The sequence below is a fragment of the Candoia aspera genome, chromosome 2 (assembly GCF_035149785.1).
Source record: "Candoia aspera isolate rCanAsp1 chromosome 2, rCanAsp1.hap2, whole genome shotgun sequence".
NCBI lineage: Eukaryota > Metazoa > Chordata > Lepidosauria > Squamata > Boidae > Candoia > Candoia aspera.
This window is the reverse complement of record NC_086154.1, coordinates 109,080,285-109,105,479: the sequence shown is the minus strand read 5'-3', so window position 1 is coordinate 109,105,479 and position 25,195 is coordinate 109,080,285. Positions and strand designations below refer to the sequence as shown.

Below are 25,195 nucleotides of genomic sequence, written 5' to 3'. Positions count from 1 at the left end.
GTATACCCGAAAAGTTTGTTGGTTCTGAAGGCCTGACTTCCAGGAAGTCATGACAGTGAGAAAAGATTGGTCCTGAAATGTAAAAGGAAAGCACGGACCTTAGAATATTTGCTCGGTGCGGAGTCTGACTAGCGTGAGCAGTACCGTATTGTTGTATGGTGGGCCTTAACCGCCACTGGCCACGTCCCTGGTTTATTACACCCCAGTAGTGTATCAGGAGGGCAGATGGATACATGAAGTCGTCCTTTGGACTGTAGACATGTCCTGGCATGAAGCCATATTCCCTATCTGAAACACAACATTCAGATGAATTTGTTTGTATGTTACAGGTTTAATCTATGTATTACAGATTTAATATTCTTCCCCAGGATCCTGACCATAACAGTTCTGTAATGTATAGATATTTTGCTAAGTGTACAGCGACTGTTGGTAGGGGCGCGGTGGCGCTGCGGGTTGAACCGCTGAGCTGCCGATCGGAAGGTCGGCAGTTCGAAACCGCGCGGCGGGGTGAGCTCCCGTTGCTCGTCCCAGCTCCTGCTCACCTAGCAGTTCGAAAACATGCCAATGTGAGTAGATCAACAGGTACCGCTTCGGCGGGAAGGTAACGGCGTTCCGAGTCGTCATGCTGGCCACATGACCCGAAAGTGTCTATGACAACGCCGGCTCCAAGGCTTAGAAACGGAGATGAGCACCGCCCCCTAGAGTCGGACTCGACTGGACTTTACGTCAAGGGAAACCTTTACGTTTACCTACAGCAACTGTTAAGCAGCTGTTGCATCATGGTTACTGGGATATAGCATCTGTACTGTTCATGCCTTGCAGGTTTCAATGCTATATAAATGTGGATAGTCAAATGGCAGTTTGTGCAAAAAACCAAAAGTTTGTTTTCAAACAATAAATCACTTCTTTGCCATTGTGGTAGGCAGAAAGCGTTTTTGTGCGCACAAAATACACCAGGCCATCCTCTGCAACAGCGCTCTGAACCCAAAGGTAGCATCTAATGTAGGTCTGCTAAAATTACTGTCATCTGGTGATAGGAAAGTCATATTGGCAGTATTTAGCTGTGGGGTATAATTGTCTCCTTTGTTACCGTTCTTGGTAAAGGATGTCTTTTTCCCCTCTTCAGAGCCAGTTCTGGGATTCAAGAGGAAGGACTATTGGCACTGGCTAGAGCAGCTTCCACAGCAAGAGAACAACCACAGGTAGGTGGTCTCTTGTAGCTTTTTATGATGCTGTAAACAGGAACTCGGGATATTGGATTTTGTTCTCTCACTGACGTGATTTTAACTCATTGTCCCCAACTTGATTTCCTTCTATCATTCACATCCAATGCAACCTCATGTGTGCTGGAGATAATGGGAATTGTATTCCCATATTGGAGGGATGGGAAATGGCAGGTCAGAGATGCTCTAACTTAATACCTCTCATACTTATTATAGATTTCATATTTATTATAGATTGGCTTTGAATTAAGCATGGGGAATTTGTTGTTTTTGTTACCATTTTAAAAGTTTAAACATAATTATAATGAACAGTGTATTTCAGGTGAAATATTTTAGTTTTGTGTGGAATTCACAGCTCCTAAAATCCTTAGTGCTGATCCTGACTTGCATCAGTGAAGGGGTTTATGGGAGGCACATACAGGTCGTCGTTGCTCACTGACCACATGTTCAGCGACTGAAGTTATGATGGCATGGAACAAGGGGACTTATGACTGTTCCTCGTAATTGTGACCGTCGCAGCACCCCCACTGTCACATGATCCTGATTTGGGCACTTGGCAACCAGCTTGTAATTATAATGGTTGTAGCATCCTGCAGTCATGTGATCACCATTTGCAACCTTCACTGCTGGCTTCCGACAAGCAAAGTCAATGGGGAAGCCGGCAGAAGGTTGCAAATGGCGATCACGTGACCACAGAACTGCTGCAACTGCCATTGTAAATCAGTGCGGTCATGTGATGTCATGCTTTACAACCTCATCACTTAGCAATGGAGTTGCGAGTCCCAATTACCATAGTTAAGTGAGGACTACCTGTATGATTTTGTAATCATTTTAACAACATTAAAACAAAGTACTCTAAAGCAGAGACTGTGATAACAAGAACTTTTCCACTTGTAGTAGGACCCTTCTGTCCATGATGATTGAGAAAACAAATTCTTGTGAGAAGGTGCTGACAGCCCAAGGAAGAGGGCGGTACTTCCTCCGTCTGGCTTTGAATGGGAAGATATTAGCGGTTGCTGTTCAGCAGCTCATCAGAGTTCCCAGGCTGCTTGAGGTAGGAGATTAAATAATCCAGAGGAATTAAGAAGCTAACTTAAATAACTACCATATTCTGATTTGTGTCTCTGTGCTTTTTTCTTGAGACCTCTGCTTGAACACCAGGTAGAGTACATGCGAAGTAGCTGAACTGTGTACTGCTCTTGTGATCATGTCTAAATAATAGAATTCCCCATGCTTGCAGTTTTCCAAGCAGTGTTTTATTAACTGTATATAAGTTAGGGCAGAGTTTTTGTATGCTTCAGTTTACCAGTCAAAAGGACGAGAATGAATACAGATGATTCTGGTCCAGTTGGAGAAGTCATTGTTATTTTTATTGTTCAGTCACTTCTGACTCTTCATGAGCCAGTCAACATTGTTTCACCAGGACTGTATCTCAGTACAGGCATGCCTCATTTTATTGCACTTTGCTTTATTGCGCCTCACAAATATTGCACTTTTTTTACAAATTGAAGGTTTGTGGCAACCCGGCATCGAGCAAGTCTATCGGCATCATTTTTTCCAACAGATGAGCATTTTTTAGCAATAAAGTATTTTTAATTAAGGTATGTACATTGGTTTTTTTAGACATAATGCTATTGCACATTTAACAGACTACAGTGTAGTATAAACATAACCTTTATATGCCTTGGGAAACCAGAAAAATTGTGTGACTCACTTTATTGCGATATTCGCTTTATTGCAGTGGTCTGGAACCAAACCCACAATATCTCCGAGGTGGGCCTGTAATTGTTTCTTTGAGTTCTTGTAAGCTCATGCTTATGTCATCAGTGATAGTATCTAGCCACCTTGTCTTCTGTCAGCTTCTTCTTCTGTTGCCTTTGATTTTTCCAAGCATCAGGGTCTTCTCCAGTCACCTTTCCTTCACTTTGTCCAAATTATTTAAGCTTTAGCTTCATTATTAATGCTTCCAGTGAATAACCTGGATTTACTTCATCTAGTATTGCATGATTTTTCTTGTTCTTCCAGTCCAAGGTATTTTCAACAATTTTCTCCAATACAACATGCAATGGAATTAATTCATCTTTGCTCAGACTTTCCGATAGTCCATATTTCATAGCCCTCTTACAAGAGGAAAACTATGGGCCTTACGTGATCTTTTGTTATCAGTGTGATGTCATTGCACTTTAATATTTTGTCTAAATTTGTCAGAGGCTTTTTCCCAAGTAGCAGATGTTTCTTTATGTCATACTGTAGCTATAGTCACCCTGCTATATACCAACCATTGTCATCTTTGTATTTTATCATGTCCATCCTGGCATAGAAAGTTCCCTTGTTTTCTGTAATGTTCTTTAAAAAAAAATATCTTGTCTTCCTATTTAATATTTGTGCTTGGTTTCTTTGCATTGATTATTTAGATATAACTCCTTGTCTCTTCTTGTTCTTTTCTGGAACTCAGTTTTAGTTGAATACATTTTTCTGTTGCTTTTTGCTGATTTTTTTCGGCTATCTCCAACATCTCAGCAGGCAGCATTTCACATTCCATTTGGATGTTACCTGGCATTCACATGATTGACAGCTACTTCCAGATAGGGAATATGTACATTTCTCTGTCTCAAGCAGAAGCACATGAGTTTTGGCAGATATGCAACAAGCAGAATACCTCAACCCCCTCCCTTTCTGCTAGTTAGAAAAAAAAACTGTTGCTGGATGAGAGGATTTACCATTTCCCTTTCCGCTCAGATTTTAGGTGGAATTTACAGGAGGAAGGATTTTCCAGGTAACCATTTAACACAGATATAACATCTGTTCCAGAGGTTACCTGTTCTCTAGATAAATAGGGAAAAGTTGCTAAGAACTATACTAAGCTTAATTTCTTTTCAGCGTCTGCTGGTTGATCCTTATTATCTTTAGTATTTATGTTCTCTATATATGCTCAGTAAATTATATGATTTTGTGCAGCTTGGAACCTCTCTACATTAGAGTTGGCTTTAAACTAGGAGCAGACCAATGTTATTCTGTTCTCTTTCCCGTACCTTTATTTTTTTCTATATATTTTTCTTTTGGGAGCTTTTTTTAAGATGCTGTCTATGATTTTTGCAGCTTGATAGTTTTAAATTAAAGTTAAAAAGGAATGTTTACATTCTCTCTATTTTGAAAGAATAAATTTTGATTCTGTTATTCCTTGTGAGATAGATCTATATCCTAAATGAAGGGGGGTGATTTTCCTAGGCACATGCTTCAATGCGCAAGTCCAGACACTGGGCTATAAAATATATTTCCTTTTTAACATTTTATTTTCCTTTTACTTGTCAGTATGGTGAATAAACTGGAGTCTCACATACCAAGGTTATCAGGGAGAACATCAGGCAGAGGTGGTAGCACCTGGAAGATAGGAGGTAGCAGGAGTAACTGCCAAGCTGAACACCAAGGCAGGGGGTAGAGCTAAGATGTGTAAATCCAGAGGGTTTCTGAGAGAGTGTTTGGAGACCCTCTGCCTTTCATCTTGTGGACTTAGCCTTACAGCTACACTTTTTTCTTTTCTTTTTTTGCATTTTTGGATATTTTTGTTTGCTTCATCTTTAATGATGTCACAAATTTTGGTCCAGAGTTCTTAATGCATTCTGCTTACCAAATCTAATCCATTAATCCTTATTGCACAATCATATGGAATATTACTGATATGGTATTCTATTGGTCTGATGATTCTGCTTGCTTTAAGTTTTAATTTTGCCTCTGAGAGTTAGTGATCTGAACTGCAATTAGATTCAGATGTTGTTTTTGCTGATCACATTTTCCCCATCTTTGCTTGCAGAGTTTATAATCAGTTTGTTTTCAATGTTATCTATCTGATGATGTCCATGTATAGAATTGTCTTTCAGATGGTTGGAAGGAGGTACTTGTTATAAGTGTTGAATTTTCTTGGTAGCCCACTTGATACCTTCTTAATGGGAGTCTAATGTTCCAATGTCATGTTGACGTCGTTCTAATTGTAAATGTCTAGTTGGTTTTTTGGCAGAAAAATGGAGTGGGTTACTATTTTGGTCTCATGTGGAGAAGTCTTAGTAGTTTCCCAGTATTCTAAATTTAACATCTTGGGTCTCACATTTATACTTCTTGCTTGATTTTTAGTCATTATCTCTTATTATGACAGACATATATTTTTCAGCTTATTTAAATTATTCTTAATGTACTGTATGTTTGTTTTTATAATCTGATTTCAGTGTTATGATTCAATAACATCCATCCTGGGCAATGAAGAATTTTCAGGTAAGATGCTCTTCTGTCATTATGCTACCATCTCAAGGTACCTCATTGCATAAATCATTGTACTGTATGACATTTTTAGGCGGTAACTGAGGGAGTGAATTCTAGACCATAAAACAATGGGCAATCCTTTGGAGGCCAAAGGCAGCATTAACATTTTTCAAGAGTAAAGTGCCATAAAGTGGGTGGTCCCATATCACATATGTTGGTAAAAGTGGGCTTTCATAGGTGTCCCTTTTGGCTTTAAGTGTGATATGCCAATTTACACTGTAGTTTTCATACCCACCCCACCCCAACTTGGCAAGAAGCTGTGCCATTAATTTTCAACAATCCTAGCAAGAGTGGGTTATGAAAGCTACAAAAAGGGAATTCAAGCCCAGAGGCTACAGGTTACTTACTCCTGACCTAAAAAAAAAGTGCAATCATAATTCTTAATTTTTTAAAATATCATATGACTCCTTTGGTGTGGAGCTCTTATTAGCAATTGCTCTGCATCATCCTCAGACTCTACTGGGGGTGGAGGAGAGGGTTCTAACAGTGTGGTCCTCCTCAGTTTCCCCACTGCTTCTTCCATGATGATTCTTTTTGGAAAAAATCTGTTAAGAATAGCTGTGTGATGCTTTTTAGTGGGCAACAGAGTTGTCATCTAGGTGTGCCCTGAGCTGTTTTCACTACAGTGCCATCACCCTCTGGAAATTAATGGAATTTCTAAGTGTCTTAAGAGCACAGGGCCTTTATTGTTTAAGGTTTTACCAGTCACCCATAGTGCCATTTTAAACATATGCCCAACCCGCCTCATAGTTGTGGGAAAGTAGGAGGAGGGAGCATTAAGTATCCCGTCTTGAGTTGTACAAAATAAAGGTGAGATATAAATCTAATAAATAAATAATATGCATTCCATTTTTTGTAGATAATCTGTTGTTTTGGTCTTCCCTTTATGCTTGTTATAGATGGGAGAGTCAGCGGGTCAATACAGTTTACCCCATCCTATGAAGTATTCCTATCTCTAACTTAAACTAATTTTTGCATTTATAAATGCTTATGGCACTTGGAAGGATATATTTATTCTTTTTCTTTTTGTGTACTGAGTTGAGTGCTAAACTGAAAGTAAAGTGAGATGCTGCATTTCTTTTTTGACTTCTGGAAAAGAGTTGTAACTTGATTTGAGGCAGACAAGGGGTGTAGTCTTGTTAGTGTGTCCTGAAAACCTGTATGGTGTTATGAGGACCATTGCTGTAAAAAGCCTTTTCTTTGCAGTATCTCCCTGTGTGGCATTTAGCAACATATCTCTGTATTCTTGGATCATGACCACAGTCTTTCACCTGCAGGATAATCACTGTTTTCTCTGAGCCTTTGAAATGCCAGGAATGTTCTGATTGCACCATTCTTATCCTGGAGCCTAAAATATGATGCAAGTCGTTCACCTGGCTTACGAGTTTGCACACGCATATATGCCCAGGAGGTTGGCAGCTTTTACTGTAATGAACTTTTCAAAATACAAGTAACTTAAATTTTGCCAGGTTTCTGGAACAAGTCCAGTCCAAAAAAAAAAAAAAATGTAAGTGGCCATTTGTTATTGTGTTACATTTAAAGGAGATCAAATATTCAGTTTTAATTACTTTCAGTTCTGTATCTCTTGAATTGTCTTGTTCATTCTTTTTCCTCTTCTTGCTTTCCCATTTCCTATTTTCCTCCTTTTTTTTACGTTGTACAGCCCTTCCCTTTCTAGTATTGCTTTCTTTTAGCTATTGTTTGATTTTATTTTTTGTTCCTTTAGTGTCATAAAACTCTCTTAGAATTGTATGCTGATCTCTCTGGTTTAGAATCTTCCCCCTTCTCAGGCAAGAAAAAAAATGCTGATGCAGCTTTCCCCAACCCAGTGCCCTCCAGATGTCCAGACATCAGCAATGTGGTGTACAATTTAATTTAATGGCATCATTCCTTAGTAACTTTGGGGCATCCTATTCCCTACCATCTAAATCAATGTTTCTCAATCTTAGCTAGCTTAAGATGTGTGGATTTCAACTCCCAGAATTCCCCAGCTAGCATGCTGGCTGGGAAATTCTGGGAATTGAAGTCCACACATCTTATACTTGCCAAGGTTGAGAAATTCTGATCTAAATTAAGGAAATCGTTTATGGCTATCTCTTGCTGTGAAGTAACTTTCTCCATGGACATGCAGGGAGGTACAAATCCCAAATGGTCCCTCATCAACCTTTTATGTGGCAATTCAGATAGTTTGGGAGTTGCACATGTCATGTTCCCCGTTGCAAGGCATATGTGCATCACAACGGGGAACATGCCTATCAGGAAGGAGGAAGGGATAACCATTATCCTTTAAGCACACAAACGCCTAAAACAATCACCAGGAAAATAGAAGCACACCTCTGCCCGGACCTAAGTACCATTAACAGATCGGGGGAACTTCCACACATTACCCTGGGGGACGCACCTGCACCGGACAAGGATGAGAAGACAAAGGAGACCAGCGGAGATCACCCAAATCGCTCATCGACAGACCCATACCGCTTCAGATCGCCCATCCAGATCCAGCTTATGGAACAATGGGGGGTGGAGGAAGACAAGGTCCGCCACGCGGGTATAAACGGGGTACCCCGCTACCACGCCCACATTCCCGTCTTTTTTCTACGTATGCAATCTGCTTTCAATAAACCGGAAATCCTTAGACCCTCTAAGTGAGTCCGTGCCTTATTGGGAGTAAGGCTACCCTGACACACATCAGGCATTTTAGGAAGCAGTTGTTTTACACATTCCTGTCATTTTGTGAGAGGCCCAAAGTTGCTATTTCTCTGAAAGGGCTGTGGAGAAAGAGTCAAATAAGAGCTTAACTAAGTGATTGGAGGCTTCAAGCTCTGCATAGAAACCCTGGAGATGCTGGTTGAGGGATTGAAGTCCAGTATATCTGGAGAGTAATTCACTGAGAAATGAACATAAAATAAGTTTTGCTGATTTTGAGAAACCATATGATACAGTGAATAACCTTGAATTATGAAATGTTCTGCACAAGTGGTTGCTGAATGTAATAAAACAGCTCTACATCGTGGAACTAAAACATCCATTAGAATAAATGTAATGCTTAGCAAATGGCTCAACCCTAGCAATGAATAAGCCAAGGATGTGTGATGTGCATTCATTTTTTAATGTGTTTATGGAAAAATGTTTTTTCAAAACGTGCTCGTGGTAACATTGGAGGTTTGTTTGTTGAGAACCTGAATGTCCTATATTTTTGTATGCAAACAATGCAATGTCATTAGCTGGGCTCCCAAATTATTTGCAGGGAATGTTAGGTAAAATTGAGTGACTCCACAAATTGAATGGATCTGTCATGCTCCCCAATCAAACGTTCCCAGAACATCTGATTGGACTCTCATGCATGAATGGAGTTAACACGTGTTGGTGTCATGAGCACTGATGGTGAGCAGGAGGGGGCCCCTATCCAGGGGGGAAAACGCATGCATAGTAGTGAGGAGTAGAGCAGCCATTCAAAGAGACACAGAACAGACCCGCTTGACTTTTGGGGTTTATCTGTCTGGGTTTTCCCACACTTCTTCAGTTTGTTAGGATTTCCTGTCTAATGTAGCAGTAATAAAACACTAGAGACCTATTCCTCATCTCAGCATGGTTCCTGACTGTTAGGACATCAATCCTAACAAACTGAAGAAGTGTGGGAAAACCCAGACAGATAAACCCCAAAAGTCAAGGCTGGTCTGTTCTGTGTTTCTTTGAATGGCTGCTCTACTCCTCACTACTAAGCATGCATTTAACCCCCTGGATAGGGGCCCCTCCTGCTCACCATCAGTGCTCATGACAGTTGGGACTTGCAAGTCAGCAGAATTGGGAGAGGGAACATGCCAGGAGTGTGAAAGTATTTTGTTTGGACTATTGCTGGTATCCAAGGTCAAGCTACTGAGCCGTGGAAGACATCTGCATGGAGCTGAACTGACTGGCACAAAGAGGGGGGCTGCATGCCTGAGAAGAGGAGGGGGTTTGAATTCATTGGGCTGTTTAACTTGGGGAAAATGCAGGAACTTTCATTCGCAACTTTTTCACTGTTCTGTATGCTATACTCTATTAAAGAGATTTCTACTATAATTACGTATCAATCGAATTTGATGGCAGATTGAGTAATATAGTCATTACAGGATCTGAAATGTAATATATCAAAGACCAAGGAGTTGTGTTTAACAGGGAAGATGGAGTGAAGTATAAATGGTAAAAAAAAACTTAGATCAAACAGAGGAATTTATGTACCTGTCAGAATGTATACTAAAGATTGATAAGCGAATAGAGAAACTTTAAGATGTGTAAATGCTGGTCAAAAAGTGGAGGGCAGTATGAAGTCTGTTGTGAGAAATGAATGTTTGTTGAAAGAAATAAAAATGTGTATAAGAGCATGTTTCTGCCTGATTTTTATATGCAAGTTGGGTACATTAGGACAAACAAATAAATCAAATGCAGTGGGAGGTGGCATTTAAGAACTGTGTGTGGTAAAACAAGGGGGTAGGTCAAGAATGAATAGGTGCTGAAAGATTGTGGACTGAGCATACAAAAATAAGTGTACAAAAAAAGTACAAAAAAAGCATATTGAGATGGCTTGGTCATATAGGCAGAATGAATGAGGATCAAATTGCAAACCAAATATTTGAAGGACTGAGAGAAAAGGAAGAGCAGAAGTTGGGATTGGAAGTAATTGAGAGGTTCCTCCAAAAGAGAGGGGTCAGAAGTATAAACAGCCAAGTCAGTATATGGAATGGTGCATGGATGTGCTGGAAATAAGGATAGAAATACATGTATGAAAAGGAATAGTGAAGGGTGCTGATGTAAGATAGATGTAGCTGTATTTCCTTTCCTTTTTCTCATGCCTTAATTTCCATGGCTTAACTATGTTTTGCTCCTTTATGCAATTGGCATGAAGGTGCTTATCCAAGTGCATAGCATAATGGTTATGAGTACTGTATAAGTTTCTTCCTCCCCGCTATGGGTTTCAATCTGCTTGCCTTCTGATTTGAGATTAAAGTAAATTTTGCCAGTTTATAATCCTGCCTGTGTTTGATGTTTGCTTGAATATTATTTTAGGAACTCAGTCTCACTGCAACAAAATATCCATTTGTTGTTACTTGCCAACTTTTTCATGACATTCTGATAAATTAGTATCATACTGGTCAGTGATTAGATAATTACCTTTTTTTTTTTTTTTCCTTTTCAGAGCCTTTCTTCTCTATGTTGTTGGTGGTCACAGAAATGAGTTTCTCTTTAGATTTGCAGGTACAGTAATTGATACCTTTGGATCATTTTTTTGTACCTTTCTTATAATGCGGATTTGTTGATGTTCCTGTTTTCCAGCCTTTCCTTTTAATCTCTAGTTTTGACTGTCATAGTCTGTTGAATTTCTATTCGCAGAATTCCAGTTTCTTGGATGAAAGCTGGCAACTTCCGGTAAGAGGTATTTAATTTTTCTTTTTCAGTGCCTCCTGTCATATAATTAATTGTATTCTCCCATTGTGATTTATAACTCATAATATTCTGCCATTCTCTTTTTTTACTGATCATGTGAGTCTTAACATTTTCATGACTAGAATGGAATGCCAAACTGGCATTTCTTCTTTGGGACTGGAGTTTAATTTTTATTCAGTCTTGCATGGAACTGGTGACAAGGAAATGGAACTCTTCAGAAATCTGCTTCTTGGGCTGTTTTTTTAATTTGGTAATGTGCTTTTAATGTGCTTTCTAATCTTGCATTCAACTTCAGTTTAAAAAAGCCTGTCTATGAAATTTGAGCCTGAAGTTCATACTTTTCTCCCTTAATTATGCTTTTGCTGAAATTTTAAGCAGTTGCCTTTTGAGTATTTGAGTATTTCAATTGTATCTAAGGGTTTAGAGCTCTGCTTGGAAATTGTTCTTAAATTATACTCTTTTGTGGAGAAGAAAGATGGTATGGTAAAACTAAAGGAGTTTCATGCTATCAAATTGGGCCTTAGGCTGACCCAGTGTGAATCTAAATTGTGCCTGATTTGGTGCATTAAATAAGGATAGGGTCTTCTGGATTTGCGTAATTGTGACTTCTTACAGCTCCTCTAGCATGGTTAACGGTGAGAGATGCTGGGACAACATATAGAGATGCTATGATTGCAGTTGGGTTGTTTTACTCTCTTAGCTGTCAAGATCAAGGATAATTTAATTCAAATTGTGAGAATATCAAAGACTGAATCTGCCTTTGAATTCTATTTTCCCTACAATGAATGGCATTGTTTTGCCCTGTAACTGCAACTCCCATTTTTTCCTTTGAGAATAAATTGAGATTTCAAGGCTTCAGGGCCCTTCATAGAGTCCCTTTCAAGTACATATATACTTAGAAGCATACATACCATTTCCCCATGTTTAGTAAACATTCTAGGTATGCAGATCATTGATTTGCTCTAGGCTTCACCATTTATATATAACTTGAAATCCTTCATTTTCTCTATCAAATACAGCTACTTTCATCTTTGTAACATTAATTTTGGGATCTATATGCCTTGTGCACTATACTGCTTTATCTAACATTTGCTGCAAATCATTCAGGTTCTTAACCAACCATATGGCATCCTATGCATAAAAGGTACACATCCCCAACCAACATACCTCTAACATCACTATTCTGTATAGACATATATCTAAGTACAGTAAGCAGCAAAGGAAACATCACATATCCTTATCTTACTGCTTCTCAATGTTGAGCCTTTTGCTAAGAATTCCATTTAGTCTTGTGCATGCCTTACTTCCATGATGTACAGCTGTTATCACACTCAACTGTCAACTTCATATTCATACAGAACATTTGAAATTCAAGATTATCAATTTATCATATGGTTTCTCAAAATCAACAAATCTATAATAAACCTACTTTCTCACATTCATACATTTCTTCTACTAAGGATCACAACTGTGGTCTGTGCACCAGTGTCTAGCACACTGTATTTCCCAAACGTTATTGTCACCTTGTAGAAGAAACTCACCACCCAGAGTGAGCAGGCATTTCTCTTTCTTCTCTGGGATCCAGAGCTTTGGTACTGCCTGGGAAGGAGTTAAAACCTTCTCCTTAATTGGGGAGTTTGTCACATAAAACACATCTCTTAGTTAGCTAGTTATTAATCTAATTTATATGGCCATCCATCTAACCAGTGGAACTGGTTAGGCAATAAACAGAACAAAAGTCCATGAAAAGAAGAAACCAAGGAAAAAAAATACCGTATAAAATCTTATTTCCAACACCCATGCCTAAGCTTCAATAAATTAGCATTCTGTTCCCAATGCCTGGGGGAACAGCCAGTTCTTCACAGCCTTCCAAAAGGCCAAGAGAGTCTGGGCCATCCATATGTCTGGGAAGAGCCTGTTCCACAAGATAGGTGCCATGATAGAGAAGACATACTACCTAGGACCCACCAAGTGACACTGCTTCATCAAGGGGATGTGGAACATGCCCACACTAGGGATAGAGAGTCCTGCATTACCTTACCCCATTGCCATTTAGGGCTTCAAGGCAACAGTCAGATAAACGGGGCTTGAGCTTGGGCCAAGATACTAATTTGAGAAAGTGTCTTGGACAAGCCCTTCCCAGTTCACACAAAGAGGGAGGGAGGGAGGGAGGAAGTCCATTCAGAGATTTGCAAGATTCTGTTACTATCACTGCGACAATAAAAATAGTCCTGACGTATATGGCATTGGTTTCTTAATCTCGTCTACCTTGTAGGGCTGTCATCATGCTATTTTATGCAAGGTAAGCTTTCTAATATAGGAACTACCTTGCAAGCTAATATACTATTGCTCACATCCCATCTACTAGAAGGTACATAAGAGGGGGTGTATGTAGAGGCCCTAATGGAAGCAAAATGCCCCGTTTTTGTCAGTGGTTGGTTGGCTTGATGAAGGAGGATTTCTTCAAACATGCTGGAAGTTCTGCTGACAATTCCTCCTTTCCAGGTGTGCCAGATTTATGAAACTGTCCCCTGCCGGGAATTGGGAATGGTGCTAAGGTAAGATACTTGGCATCTTCATATATGGCTTTACTGACCCTTTGTATAGCAACCATGCTTAATCTTTAAATCAAACCTGAAAGGCAACACTAAGATTGAGTCAATAAAACAATTTCTGGATTCATAGATCATGCTGAGCTATGATTTATTTTAACCATGGTTTATTGAATAAACCACAGTATCTGGGTTCACATACAACACTAAGTGATAATAAACCATGGTTTAGAAATCATAATGGCTCACTAAGCCAAACCAACCTAACTGTTATGTTTTGGCACACAACGCTAACTTAGTTCAATTTTACATTATGTATTCTGCTTGACTTCTGAGATTTCACAGACATTGCTCACAGCTTGTTAAAAAGGGATATAAAGAAAGCTACTATGGGGTAAAAGTTCAACAAATCGTAGAAACTGAGGTTGAAATACTTTCTCAGCTCAATATACTTGGGCCAGGTACTACTATGTTGGCTTGGCTGTTATGAGATTGAAGAAGCAAGTTTATATTACTGTCTGAGTTCCTTGAAAATCAAGTTAAAATATATTTTTTTAAAAAGACCAAAGATGCTAAAGTCTGTATCCATCAGTAAATTCTTTTTTTTAATATAACTGAAGAATATATACCCAGTTTTTGTTTCTGTTAAAAGCAGTTGCTTATTGATCCATTAAACATTGTTCAGCATTTTGTTCTTGTAATCCATTCATCAGATAGCTTATTGTAAAGCCTGGATGCTATCTAAAAGAAGAAAGCAATTTAGGAAGGAATTAGAGAAAAAAAATACAGGGCAGGAAAGTACTAAATGTGTTTCCTATATGTAAATTATCTACTCTAAATAATACCTCCTGACCCCTCCCCAATGTAATTTCACATGTAGTGTTTTGAACTTAGTGGTGGGCAAGCTAAATGGAAAAATTATGGGTAGGAAGAGCACTCCCTTCCACCCTTTTGCTTCTCTGCTCAAAATTAATGGTATTTTTAACCATTTCTAGAATATTCAACAGGATGTATAGGTTTTATATCTTTACAACTGAACTTCTTTGAGATACATTAGGCTGAGATATCTCAATCAGCCTAGTTGTCCCAAGGAGCTAGAGATTTGAACTGGGACCTCCTCAGTTAGTTCAGTACACTAATCACATTGGCTTTCCACCTCCGCTCCTTTTTCTTTTTTTAAAAAAATGACATCAGATCTTCATCATAAGGTAATTTTCAGTAATATGTAACCAGTTTCAAAGTGTTTTGATCTGCAACTCCCACCATGCATTACCACTAACTATGCTGGCTGGGACAGATGGAAGTGTAGTCTAAACCATTTTAAGAAAAAACTGCCTCAGCAAGATCTGGTTTCTCTGCCATGTGTCCATTATTGTTGATGAACAGGTATTCGGTCTGGTTTGGATTTTCCCCTCTCTCCAAAATGTTGTAGCATGCTTCAGTTTAGCAAAATATCCAGACTTGGAATAAGGATAAGACTTTATACGTTGCTGGCAGCCTGCATCAGTGGCCTCTGTGTGGAATTCTCTTGGTCTCATCTTATGAATTGTGTTTGAATCGTGACAGATCAGTACATTATTTTCCTAGTGTATTGTCCCCAACCTCATTTACTATTTTTCCCCTCCCATCTTTTGTCTGAGCTTGTGACAATTCAGTTCTTCAGATGGAGTTCTTTTTTTCTTCTTCTTTTATATCAGATATTTAGATGGACGGATTTTCATAATAGATGTGCTTCCAAAGAGCCAGGCAGAGGTGGATGAGGTAGTACTAGTTGGAGATGTCATTGATGAGATAAATGGATCTTCACTGAGGAATGCATGCAATGGACAGGTATGGAAGGGAGTAACATCCTGATCTCTGGAGGCAGAGGAGGGAAAGTTGTTGTATTGTCTGCTACTTTGAGATCCTGAAAAGGAATGGGAGAGATGGCTGTACAGTGTTGCTATGGAAACTGTATTGAACAAAAACTCCTGGGTTTGACCTGGAGATCAAGATGAGGAGTCAAGGAGGTAGGAGGGATGTAGAAAGATTGGGGAAGAAAATGTCTCAGGCTTTTAAAATCTTTTTCATTTAACAGGTATGTGTCTTCTACTTAGGGCTATTATTTATGGTTTCAGAAATGTAAATTTATGATATCAGTGGTTTATTTAAGGACTGAAGAAGTAATTTTGGCCCAAGGGCTGAAATGATTTTGACCAGACATGGTGGGATTTGCATGTCAGCACTGAATGGAGCTTCAGAAGATTAAAAAAACTGCACCACTCTACTAGCATACTTCACCACCCTCATCCCACCCCAATCCATATTACCCCTCCAGGAGATCACCTTCTGTGAGAGTCCACATAAAACGTTCATATACAAACTTATATCTCCGATGCATAGAGACCATGAAGAAGAATGGGTTGCTTACTTGGAACAGTGATGCTTAGTGTGAGTGCATAGATGAGCATTCAGTCTACCTTGTCTTCCCCAGAACAGATGGTTCATTTCTACCGTTATATTAGGCACAGCCTGCTGAGATGTAGGAACTGAGACTGTTGGTGGGTTTATACAGTATGTAAAAAATAGAAAAAAAGAACTAGGGCACCTGTCAAAGACAAAGAGCACTTTGGAATAATGGTCCTTACCATTACAAAACATGAAGAATAACAATTAGAATGAAGTGTGGATAAAGAATATGTCATCTCTGAACTTCTTGAAGGAACAGAAGATAAAAAGCTCACTTGATTTTGTCTGAGGTAGCTGTTACCGCGGGACGCGGTGGCGCTGCGGGTTAAACCGCTGAGCTGCCGATCGGAAGGTCGGCGGTTCGAAACCGCGCGGCGGGGTGAGCTCCCGTTGCTCGTCCCAGCTCCTGCTCACCAAGCAGTTCGAAAACATGCAAATGTGAGTAGATTAATTGGTACCGCTTCGGCGGGAAGGTAACAGCGTTCCGTGAGTCATGCTGGCCACATGACCCGGAAGTGTCCTATGGACAACGCCGGCTCCAAGGCTTTGAAACGGAGATGAGCACCGCCCCCTAGAGTCGGACACGACTGGACTTTACGTCAAGGGAAACCTTTACCTTTACCTAGCTGTTACCCTCAAATGGTTATGTGCAATCCTGTAAAGTAAAAAATAGAAGCTTCTCTTAAGGCTTATGGTCACAAATTGTTGCAACCTATATACTAAGAGCCAACTCATTCTTTGACTATATCTGTATGTAGGCAAAACAGCATCTCCCTATTTTATAAAGAGGCAATGACAAGCTTGGTGGGACTGCACTATTTGCAGAAGTATTCAGAACAAAACCCTTTAGAAACAAAAGTTGTTATCAGGGAAGGGTGCTCTAAAATAGGCCAACAAGGGATGTACATTGAGTGAATCCAGAATGCTGACAGATTGGAGCAGTATTTCTCAACCTTAGCAACTTTAAGATGTGTGGACTGCTGGCTGGGGAATTCTGGGAGTTGAAATCCACACATCTTAAAATTACCATGGTTGAGAAACACTGGATTGAAGGAAGAAAAGCGGTGAGGACAGGGAGAGGATGAGAAATGTAAAGGAGCTTCCTGGAAGGTGATAGGAGCTGAAGCACTCCACACTACAACATTTTACTGAAGGATCTGCTAGTGACCCACATGTTATATTAGGCCAGGGTTTCTCAGCCAGGGTTCCGTGGAACCCTAGGGTTCTGCAAGAGGTCAACTAGGGGTTCCCTGGGAGATCATGATTTATTTTAAAAATTATTTCAGATTCAAGCAACTTCACATTGAAGAGGTAAGTTTCATTCTTTATTTTTAGTTTAAGAACCTTGTTAATGCATATATGCAGGCCTACTCATGAAATGAATATAGTGATTTTGTAACTTCTGGCCTATGTTTGAACCTGAATGTGCAGGGTCCCCGAGGCCTGAAAAATCTTTCAAGGGTTCCTCCAGGGTCAGAAGGTTGAGAAAGGCTGTATTAGAGAGCCAGTTTGGTGTAGTGGTGAAGGGACTGGCCTAGAAACCAGGAGACTGTGAGTTCTAGTCCCGCCTTAGTCAGGAAAGCCGGCTGGGTGACTTTGGGCCAGTCCCTGTCTCTCAGCCCAACCCTCCTCACACGGTGGTTGTTGTGAAGAAAAATAGGAGGCAGGACTATTAGGTATGTTCGCCATCTTGAGTTATATATAAAAGGGCGGCATAAGATGATGATGATGATATGCTAGTGAAGAACATGCTAATGCTTATATGCTCAGTGATAACAATGGAGATACTGTACTATGATTTCTAATTGCTAGGAAAGTACCCAATCATTAATATGTTAACAGGTTTCACTGACATATCCTAGTAGTAATCAGAAAGACCATTTAGACCAGTTTTCTCTGGCTCCAGATTTATTACAAGACAGGGAGTAACTGATCTAATGGATGATGTTAGGAGTCCCTTGCTGATCATCCACTTATCTGTTCATTGCAGGCCGGTGCAGTGCTGCAGAAGCTGAAAGGCAAGCCACTAAACTTTCGCCTAATCCGGTGGAAATGGCATGATGGAGGGATGTACAAACCATTGTTGCCCTACCTAAAAGTTCTCAGAGAAAAAATCCCCAGCTTCCAGCTCCAACATGAGCACCAGCTTAAAGAAGAGAATGAGGAGCGAAGTTTGCAGGGAGGCAGGTAGTGGCTGCTAGGGACAATTAATGGAAACAAAAGAGTGGCAGATTTTCACAAGTCCTACCTCATCGCCCTGGTTGGGTTTATCAGTCATTCCCCAGAGTGAGCCCACTGATCCTTCAATTGTTTCAGTTTGCAATCTCTTGCCTGAGAGGCAGTCCTGGAAGGGAGCCAGCCTCTTTCAAATGCCAGACAAAGGTTGGGGGACACACGTGCATTTGCATATACCTCCAGAAAGAGAAATCCAACAGATCTCACAAACCTCATTTCTGGTGGCTGCAGCAAAGACGGAGCTATAGGTTGCCTGCAGTGAGTCAGCAGCAGATTGTAGACGCACTAGGAGAGTGCCATAGGAGGTCTCCAGGTTTCGATGTGGATTTTCCCTATGGGTGGTATGACTCATGGTTTGGCTGGTTGTTACAATAAAGGCAGTAGATTTGGAGTAAAGGTGGAAAACAGCCTATAATTGAGGTGGGCCACTTATGGTCGGGGTCTGATTTCTTTGCACTGTCATTTGCTATAGGCAGAACAAGGTAATGCTTTGTAGCTTTTGTAACAGAATGTAACACAATTCATCTGAGTGCAGAAAGAGAATTGTACATCAGATTTGGAGAAGACATCATAATATATGTATTGCTCTCTTTGGCAGCTGTACCCAGTGGGTGAGAAGTAACAGGGAACTCACAGAAGCATTAGTGAACATTGGAGAAGAGCATTGGTACAATGATCAAACCAGCTTAGGGAATTCCATCTATTATATTGTTTAAAACATTTCCTTTCAGCCTGCTCTCACACAAGCTGCTTCCTTAGCCCAAAAGGGGTGGTCCTCCTCCTCCTCCCCCCCACCTTCTGGAAATACAAGATTCAGTGGAAAGGTAGTATTTTGCATTCTGGAACGTGAATTGCACATGCATGTGCAAATGGCTCATTCTCTACATAATATATCCCGAACTGGGGATAGACCAACTTCTCCCATTCACCATTCACATCTATTATGATAGAGGAAACTAATAATGCAAGTTTGCATTTCTCAGTCACACGTGTGGCATACCATTTATGTTTTACTCAGCTGCCTAGTATGCTTGTGATGATATAGCCTGGTTCTCAAGAAGTGTTGGGGATGCAGCTGTGAATCCTGGGAACTGCAGTCTGAACACTGAATAAGAGCAGTATTTCTCTCTCTGGCTGTATACAAAACTAATTTAGGTGGAGCACACCTCTCCTCCTGAAATAGGGAAGTAGCCCATGAAAGCTAAGGAGAGCAGAGCTGCCCCTGTAGTTGCATGCACTGAGGCAAAAGACTAGAGACTCTCAGCAGATCATTTCCTGGACTTCAGAGATTTGGGCTTAGAAATTAAAATAAAAATAACACTTTGGACTAGTTAATGCTGTCTTTCTCTCATTATTTGAGTGTATGTCTATGGTTTGGGCTTGGCAAAAGACTGCTCCCATAATAGCAGGCACCATTCAATTTTTAATAGTTTTTAATAGTTATTATCACCTGTTATTATTGCTATTGTTATTATTTAATAGTTATTATCAACTGTATTATTGCCATTTATATTCTTTACCTCAACTAATCAATATAATAGAACCCCTGTAAACATATATGTGTCCTTCTCAGAAAAACTGGGCTTTGGATTTCTGTCCTGGTAGGACTAAGACTGTTTGATTGCATGATTAGTGGGACATGATAGAAAAGAGTGAGAACTGCTGATTGAGAGCCTGGGGAAACAAGTGCAGCTCTTCAGAATCATTCAGTCATAAACTTCTGGGAAGGCAAAGAACCTCAGTTTGCCTTTGGAACTTTCTTTGATGCTGCATCTTGAGGTGAAAATGAAGAAGCTGTTTACAGATTTCTTGAACTAATTGTTTCATCCCATTTCTCTGTAGGCTCCTGTACAATCTGCGATACTTAGGCCAGGCCAGTGTAGGAAAGGTGAGACTACGTTTCTAAAGAGAAAAGAGGGTTGTCCAGTTTTTAATACTACTTTTAGGTCTGGATTTTTCTCACATCTTTCTGATTCTCTTGGTTTCTTTTCCAGTATGGAGGCAAAGAGGTATTAGATCTAGGCATACCCATGGTGTTAGATAAACGTTTACCACAACAGGTAAGATTCTTGCTGAGAACGTGGGATGTGTATCAAACTATTTTCTTTTTCTCTTAAATCATTATTTTAAGTTAGGCTTTTTAAATAAAGAAGCAGATTGAATGTTGACCACTACAGTCCATGATGATGGTGATGTTGATGATTTAATTAACTAAGTCAGTAGGAATTAGGATGATAGGGCTGTTTGAAATGAGAAAACATCACAGGTGATAAGTCTTACTTTTTTAGGTAAACAGTGTTCTGTGTAACAAATTCTGTAAAGAAAGATGCCTCCCTTCAGGTCTCTAGGTCAAAGGCAGAACAAGGCTGAACTTTTGTTTTTGGTAGGAAATACTTTGAGAAATGTCATTAAATCACATATGAGAAGTAAATCATGTATCAGAATTTTCTAGATTAGAACTAATAGAAGTCCACCCTTTATGGGACAGATGTAGACAAACACCAATTTTCCAACACATTTAGAGACATTTTGGTTGTCCCAGGTTTCTGGCAAGGGAAAAAAAACCCTGTAGAAAAAAAGTCTTTTTTAATATATATTTTATATAATTAATAAATAATATATAATTCTATTAATAATTTTGATTATAATAGTAAAATCTATTACAAACTAAACTTAAAGAAAAGAGAACAGAGAGAAGTAAAAAGTGCAAAGAAAAAAAAAGGAAAATAATATAATAAAGAGAAAATATATAAAATATATATAAAGAAGTGACTTCCAACCTTCATCACAACAAGTAAAAAACAAATTGGGGTACTCTTCTCCCTCTCTAAAGTTACAAACATTTATCTCTTCATCCTATATCTCATCTCTTGTCTATAAACAAATCCATAAAGCATCCATGAAAGTCTTTTCAGTCCTGGCGTCAGCAGAAAGTCCATAAAGGGTAGCCAGAACTAACAACATATCTTATTTTAACCTTGATCAAATAAACCAACTTTATATTCCTTTTATTTCTAACAGCCTTAATCTTTAGTTTGTTCAAATATTGTTGCAGGATTTGATTTCTCTTCATTTCTTCTTTGTCCTGTTGCACAGAGTTGTTAAGGCTTTAGCAAGCCTCTTTTGTAAATCCAGTAGGAAAAAAAATTGTCCTGGTCACTCTCTTGGTTTGTCATTTGTATTTCCCTTTTAAATTTTAAAACCTCAGCCAATTTCTTCTGTAGATCCAGTTAAAGATCCTTTTCTAAATCATTCTCTTGGCCTGTCAGTTGTACATCCACTTTTGATACCATCTCTATCTTGTCAGATAAAATTTGTTCTACGTCTGAATTTCTTCAATAACATCTTTTGGACATCATCTATCCACAGAAGCAGACATCATTACTTGATATTATGGCTATTTTCGGATTCCATTCTTCAAAAGACTCCTTCAGTGTTTTTACTGTCATAACATTTTGCACCATCTTGCAGGCCTATATATCTTTCCTCTACCTAAATTCTTTAGTCCCCTCTAGTGTCCAGTTTTTGAAATCATGAAATTCTTTGTTATGTCTTGTAAACACCAAAACAGGATTTCTTTCCCACGAGAAGCTGTTTGTGTTTTTTAATTAATTCCAAAACCTTATTGTAAAAGTTTCAATATTCCAATTTTATCTGGACCCTTAGTCCATTTATCAAAGGATCAAAATCTTATTTAGCTTTTTGCTGTTTATTTCAGATTCTTTAAATTCCTAAGCTTATGATTAAAATTAGAAAGTGAGGTTTGCGAACTTAGAGTCCTTTAAAAGGCTACACTGCAGTTGCAAGCAAGATGGCTAATCCAATCGTCTCCCAGCACTCAAACCTGCAGAAAACCACTGTCCTGCAGTCTCCACATCCGGAGCACATGTAGGCAATCTTCTGTCCTCTCTTTATCCAGAGGGGTTCCAGGGAACTGGTCTACTCACTGGTTACTTGGTCTTTGCTGTGGTTGTTGGCTCTGCTTTCACAGAGCCGTCTTCAGTTTGCCACACCTCCCCCGGCAGTCCGAGAAAAAAAAGTCTTACGGGATGAATAGGACAAGGCGGGTGCACCTCTCCCCTCCTCTCCTGCAAAGCTGTGCATCAGCTCACCTGCCAATCTTTCCAGCTCCCTCCTTCCATTTATATCCATGTAGCAGCTGCCATACTTGAATCCAAATGCAGCATACGCAACCTGCCCCTCTCCCTGTCTTCACCTAAGGCTTCCCTATCATGCATTTCACTCCTCTCCCTGATCGTCATTCCCATTAGACACTGCCATCCAGCTATCTACCTCTCTCCATAATCGTCCCAGCACTATATCTCCCCTTCCCTGCTGTTTCTTATCCCTGAACACCTCTTCCAGAATGTGCATGTACCAGGTTCATGCCTGGACAAAACATCTGTACTTTAGTCTGGGCACAGACCATTCAGTCCTGGCTGGTCTATGGCAGAACGGTACATGCATGGAATGTTTTGCATATCCCTAATTAAAACATGCTTTATTTCAATATTCCTTTTTCCCAGTTTTTTTTTTTAGAAAAAAAAGAAAAAAATATTTCATGGTTTTGAAAAGTTTAAGAAACATAGATCTAGGTCACTCTGGCTATGCCAAAGTAACCTGTAGTTATTCCCGTATTAGAAAAATCCATCAAATTCAAATGTAATGTTACACCATAAAATTTAGATGGTTCATTCTAAATCAGTTTAAGATTACTCAAATGGATGTCAGCTTGAAAATTTTTCAGCTATCAGAGAGAGAACTGCAGAACTCTGATAAATAGAACATGCTTATATTATCCCAGGCAGTGTTTACTAATGGTGGAAACTGTAATCCAAAACATCTGAAGGAAGATGGTAAATTGCCTGTTCTTGGTTTAGTTGTAATGTATGTGATGGTTGGCTGCTGGCAGCCAGTGTAAGGTGGACTGGCTTGTTCAACTTGTCTCACCCAGGTATTGTAGCTAAGGCAATGCAAGTTGTTCAGTTGCTGCTATACCTATGCAGTTTTTTAGGATCTGGATATCAAGTCAACACAAATATTTAACTCTTGCTCTGCTGTCTAAGAGATATGGCAGAAATGTGATCTTATTAATAATTGGATGGGCCAATCATCCATTTTTAGTTCACTCTCAATCCCTTTGCTAAGTGCTGGCTGCCCATTATCACCACTGAGCAGGCATAAAAAGACACTTTTCCAGTCTAAGCATTCAAGTGTTGCTTTTGTTTCCCTGGAATATTAATAAATAGCAGCTCTCTCAGGTATAATCAGGATGAGACTACATCTCATTTTGTTTCCGTATGCTTTTATCTAGTCCAGGTAAAGGCCTAATGACAAAATTCTGTACTGTTTTGGATAGAAAGGTAAAGTTAAGCCAATAGATCACTTTCTTTGGCTAAGGTTGCCATGGTTGAATATGAAATAACTGAAACTATTACGTATTTCATATAGATAGAACTTTCTGTTTAAAATCATGCTGTTACTTTAGTGCAAATTTGAAAGGGTTGGTTTTCATTATTTTTTCAGAGAGATCTGAAATGATTGTTAGTTCTTTAAGTGGTAATTACATTGATTGGTAAAGTAATTCAGTTGAAGCTATGTTGCTATGATGATGTCTGGATGGAAGGAAAAAAACTGGGAAATTAGAAACATGGCAAGTCAAATTTTAAGTTTCTGCTAGGGGCATTTTGTCACTTATTAATAGGATTATTAACAATTGTAATATTATTTCCTCAGGAAATTTTATTTGATATCAAAGAAACTGAAGTAATTGTTCAACAGAAAACTGCTTCCAAGGTTAGAATGTGTGTTTGCTGATTGTGCTTGATCCTGCCTTCTCAAAAATACAATTGCCTTTACTTTTTATAATCTGAGCAGAACATGTTTAAAATAGACACTGGAAATGTTTGTAAGGATTAGGGGTTTTTTTAATTGTAGATCTAAACTCACTAGTTTTGTCATGATTGATATTTAATAAAAAATGTAATTTCAAAAAATGAGCTTTGACCAATGCTTTAACTGGGAATTGTTGCCATTTTCAGGTTCTTTTCCGTTACTCTTATACAGACATTTCCTGTGTGGGACGCCGTCTGGATAGGAACAATCTCTTTGCTTTCTGTAGCGTGTAAGTTTTATTTTGAAAAACCATGCACACATGGTGATATTTCAGGACTGTATTTACCAGTCCCATTAATCGTATATAGTAGTAGTAGTACATTTTTTATTGCAGGGTGTATCCCTCAATTACAAAAATTCAAATGCTTCAGTGCATCCTTTGCTAACAATATAGGAATCTTAAGGAAATTCCTTATTGGACTTTATGAATCATGCCGATTACCTGTTTAGCATATATTCTACCAAAAATCTTGAGATTAAATGTTCTTTCCACTTAAGAGTATCTTCTACCATATATTGGATTGCTGATAAACTAACACCCAAGATTAATTAGGTTTTCTGCATGAAAACACTGTGAGGAATACTTCATTTTATCAGTGGCCTAGTAAGGTTTGTCACTTAGACTCATTCGAGGACATGCTATATTTAGGGGCAATTAGAATCATATGCAATCTTAACTGCATTACTGTTTTTACTTTATAGAGCTTCACCTGACTCTCCAGAACATAGCACTTTTGACTGCTTAGTGTTTGAATCAAATTCTGAAGAGGAAAGTGAGGAAATCATCAAACGAATTGGTAAGGATGTATGCTTTGGAATACCTGTTTCAGTGGTAAGTAGTAAGGCTATTGTATTAAGATTTCCATATTACTCTACCCTTCAGTTTTACCTCTTCTGAAACGTCCCTCCATTTAGGCATTCTCCAGAATACATTGGCTGGGATGGGCGGAGTCCTGTTGCATTAACAAAACTCTGCTAAGGCAACCCAGTTATACCCCCAAATATATACAATATAAAGCTCATAGTTCTTTAATTATCACTTTGGTTAGGCTTTCTAACAAATCCATTTTTACATTTCAGATTCCTCAGTAAGGGCTTGATGGC

The 25,195-nt window shown here is 39.1% G+C and overlaps 1 protein-coding gene across 2 annotated transcripts in view; it reads left to right on the top strand.

Moving 5' to 3' along the window:
• Nucleotides 1–25,195, top strand: part of LOC134490189 (uncharacterized) — a 31,066-nt gene that overhangs the window by 5,274 nt on the left and 597 nt on the right. Inside the window, exons 3-15 of one of the 2 annotated variants that reach the window (XM_063293080.1) lie at nucleotides 1,127–1,202; nucleotides 2,121–2,277; nucleotides 5,444–5,489; nucleotides 10,714–10,772; nucleotides 10,908–10,943; nucleotides 13,467–13,519; nucleotides 15,211–15,343; nucleotides 17,952–18,148; nucleotides 20,039–20,084; nucleotides 20,191–20,256; nucleotides 23,933–23,992; nucleotides 24,238–24,320; nucleotides 24,794–24,888. In XM_063293080.1, the coding sequence (XP_063149150.1) occupies nucleotides 1,127–1,202; nucleotides 2,121–2,277; nucleotides 5,444–5,489; nucleotides 10,714–10,772; nucleotides 10,908–10,943; nucleotides 13,467–13,519; nucleotides 15,211–15,343; nucleotides 17,952–18,148; nucleotides 20,039–20,084; nucleotides 20,191–20,256; nucleotides 23,933–23,992; nucleotides 24,238–24,320; nucleotides 24,794–24,888 (1,107 nt within the window). Of the gene's footprint in view, nucleotides 1–1,126; nucleotides 1,203–2,120; nucleotides 2,278–5,443; nucleotides 5,490–10,713; nucleotides 10,773–10,907; nucleotides 10,944–13,466; nucleotides 13,520–15,210; nucleotides 15,344–17,951; nucleotides 18,149–20,038; nucleotides 20,085–20,190; nucleotides 20,257–23,932; nucleotides 23,993–24,237; nucleotides 24,321–24,793; nucleotides 24,895–25,195 lie in introns of those variants that run through there. The other variant, XM_063293081.1, reaches the window with a different exon arrangement.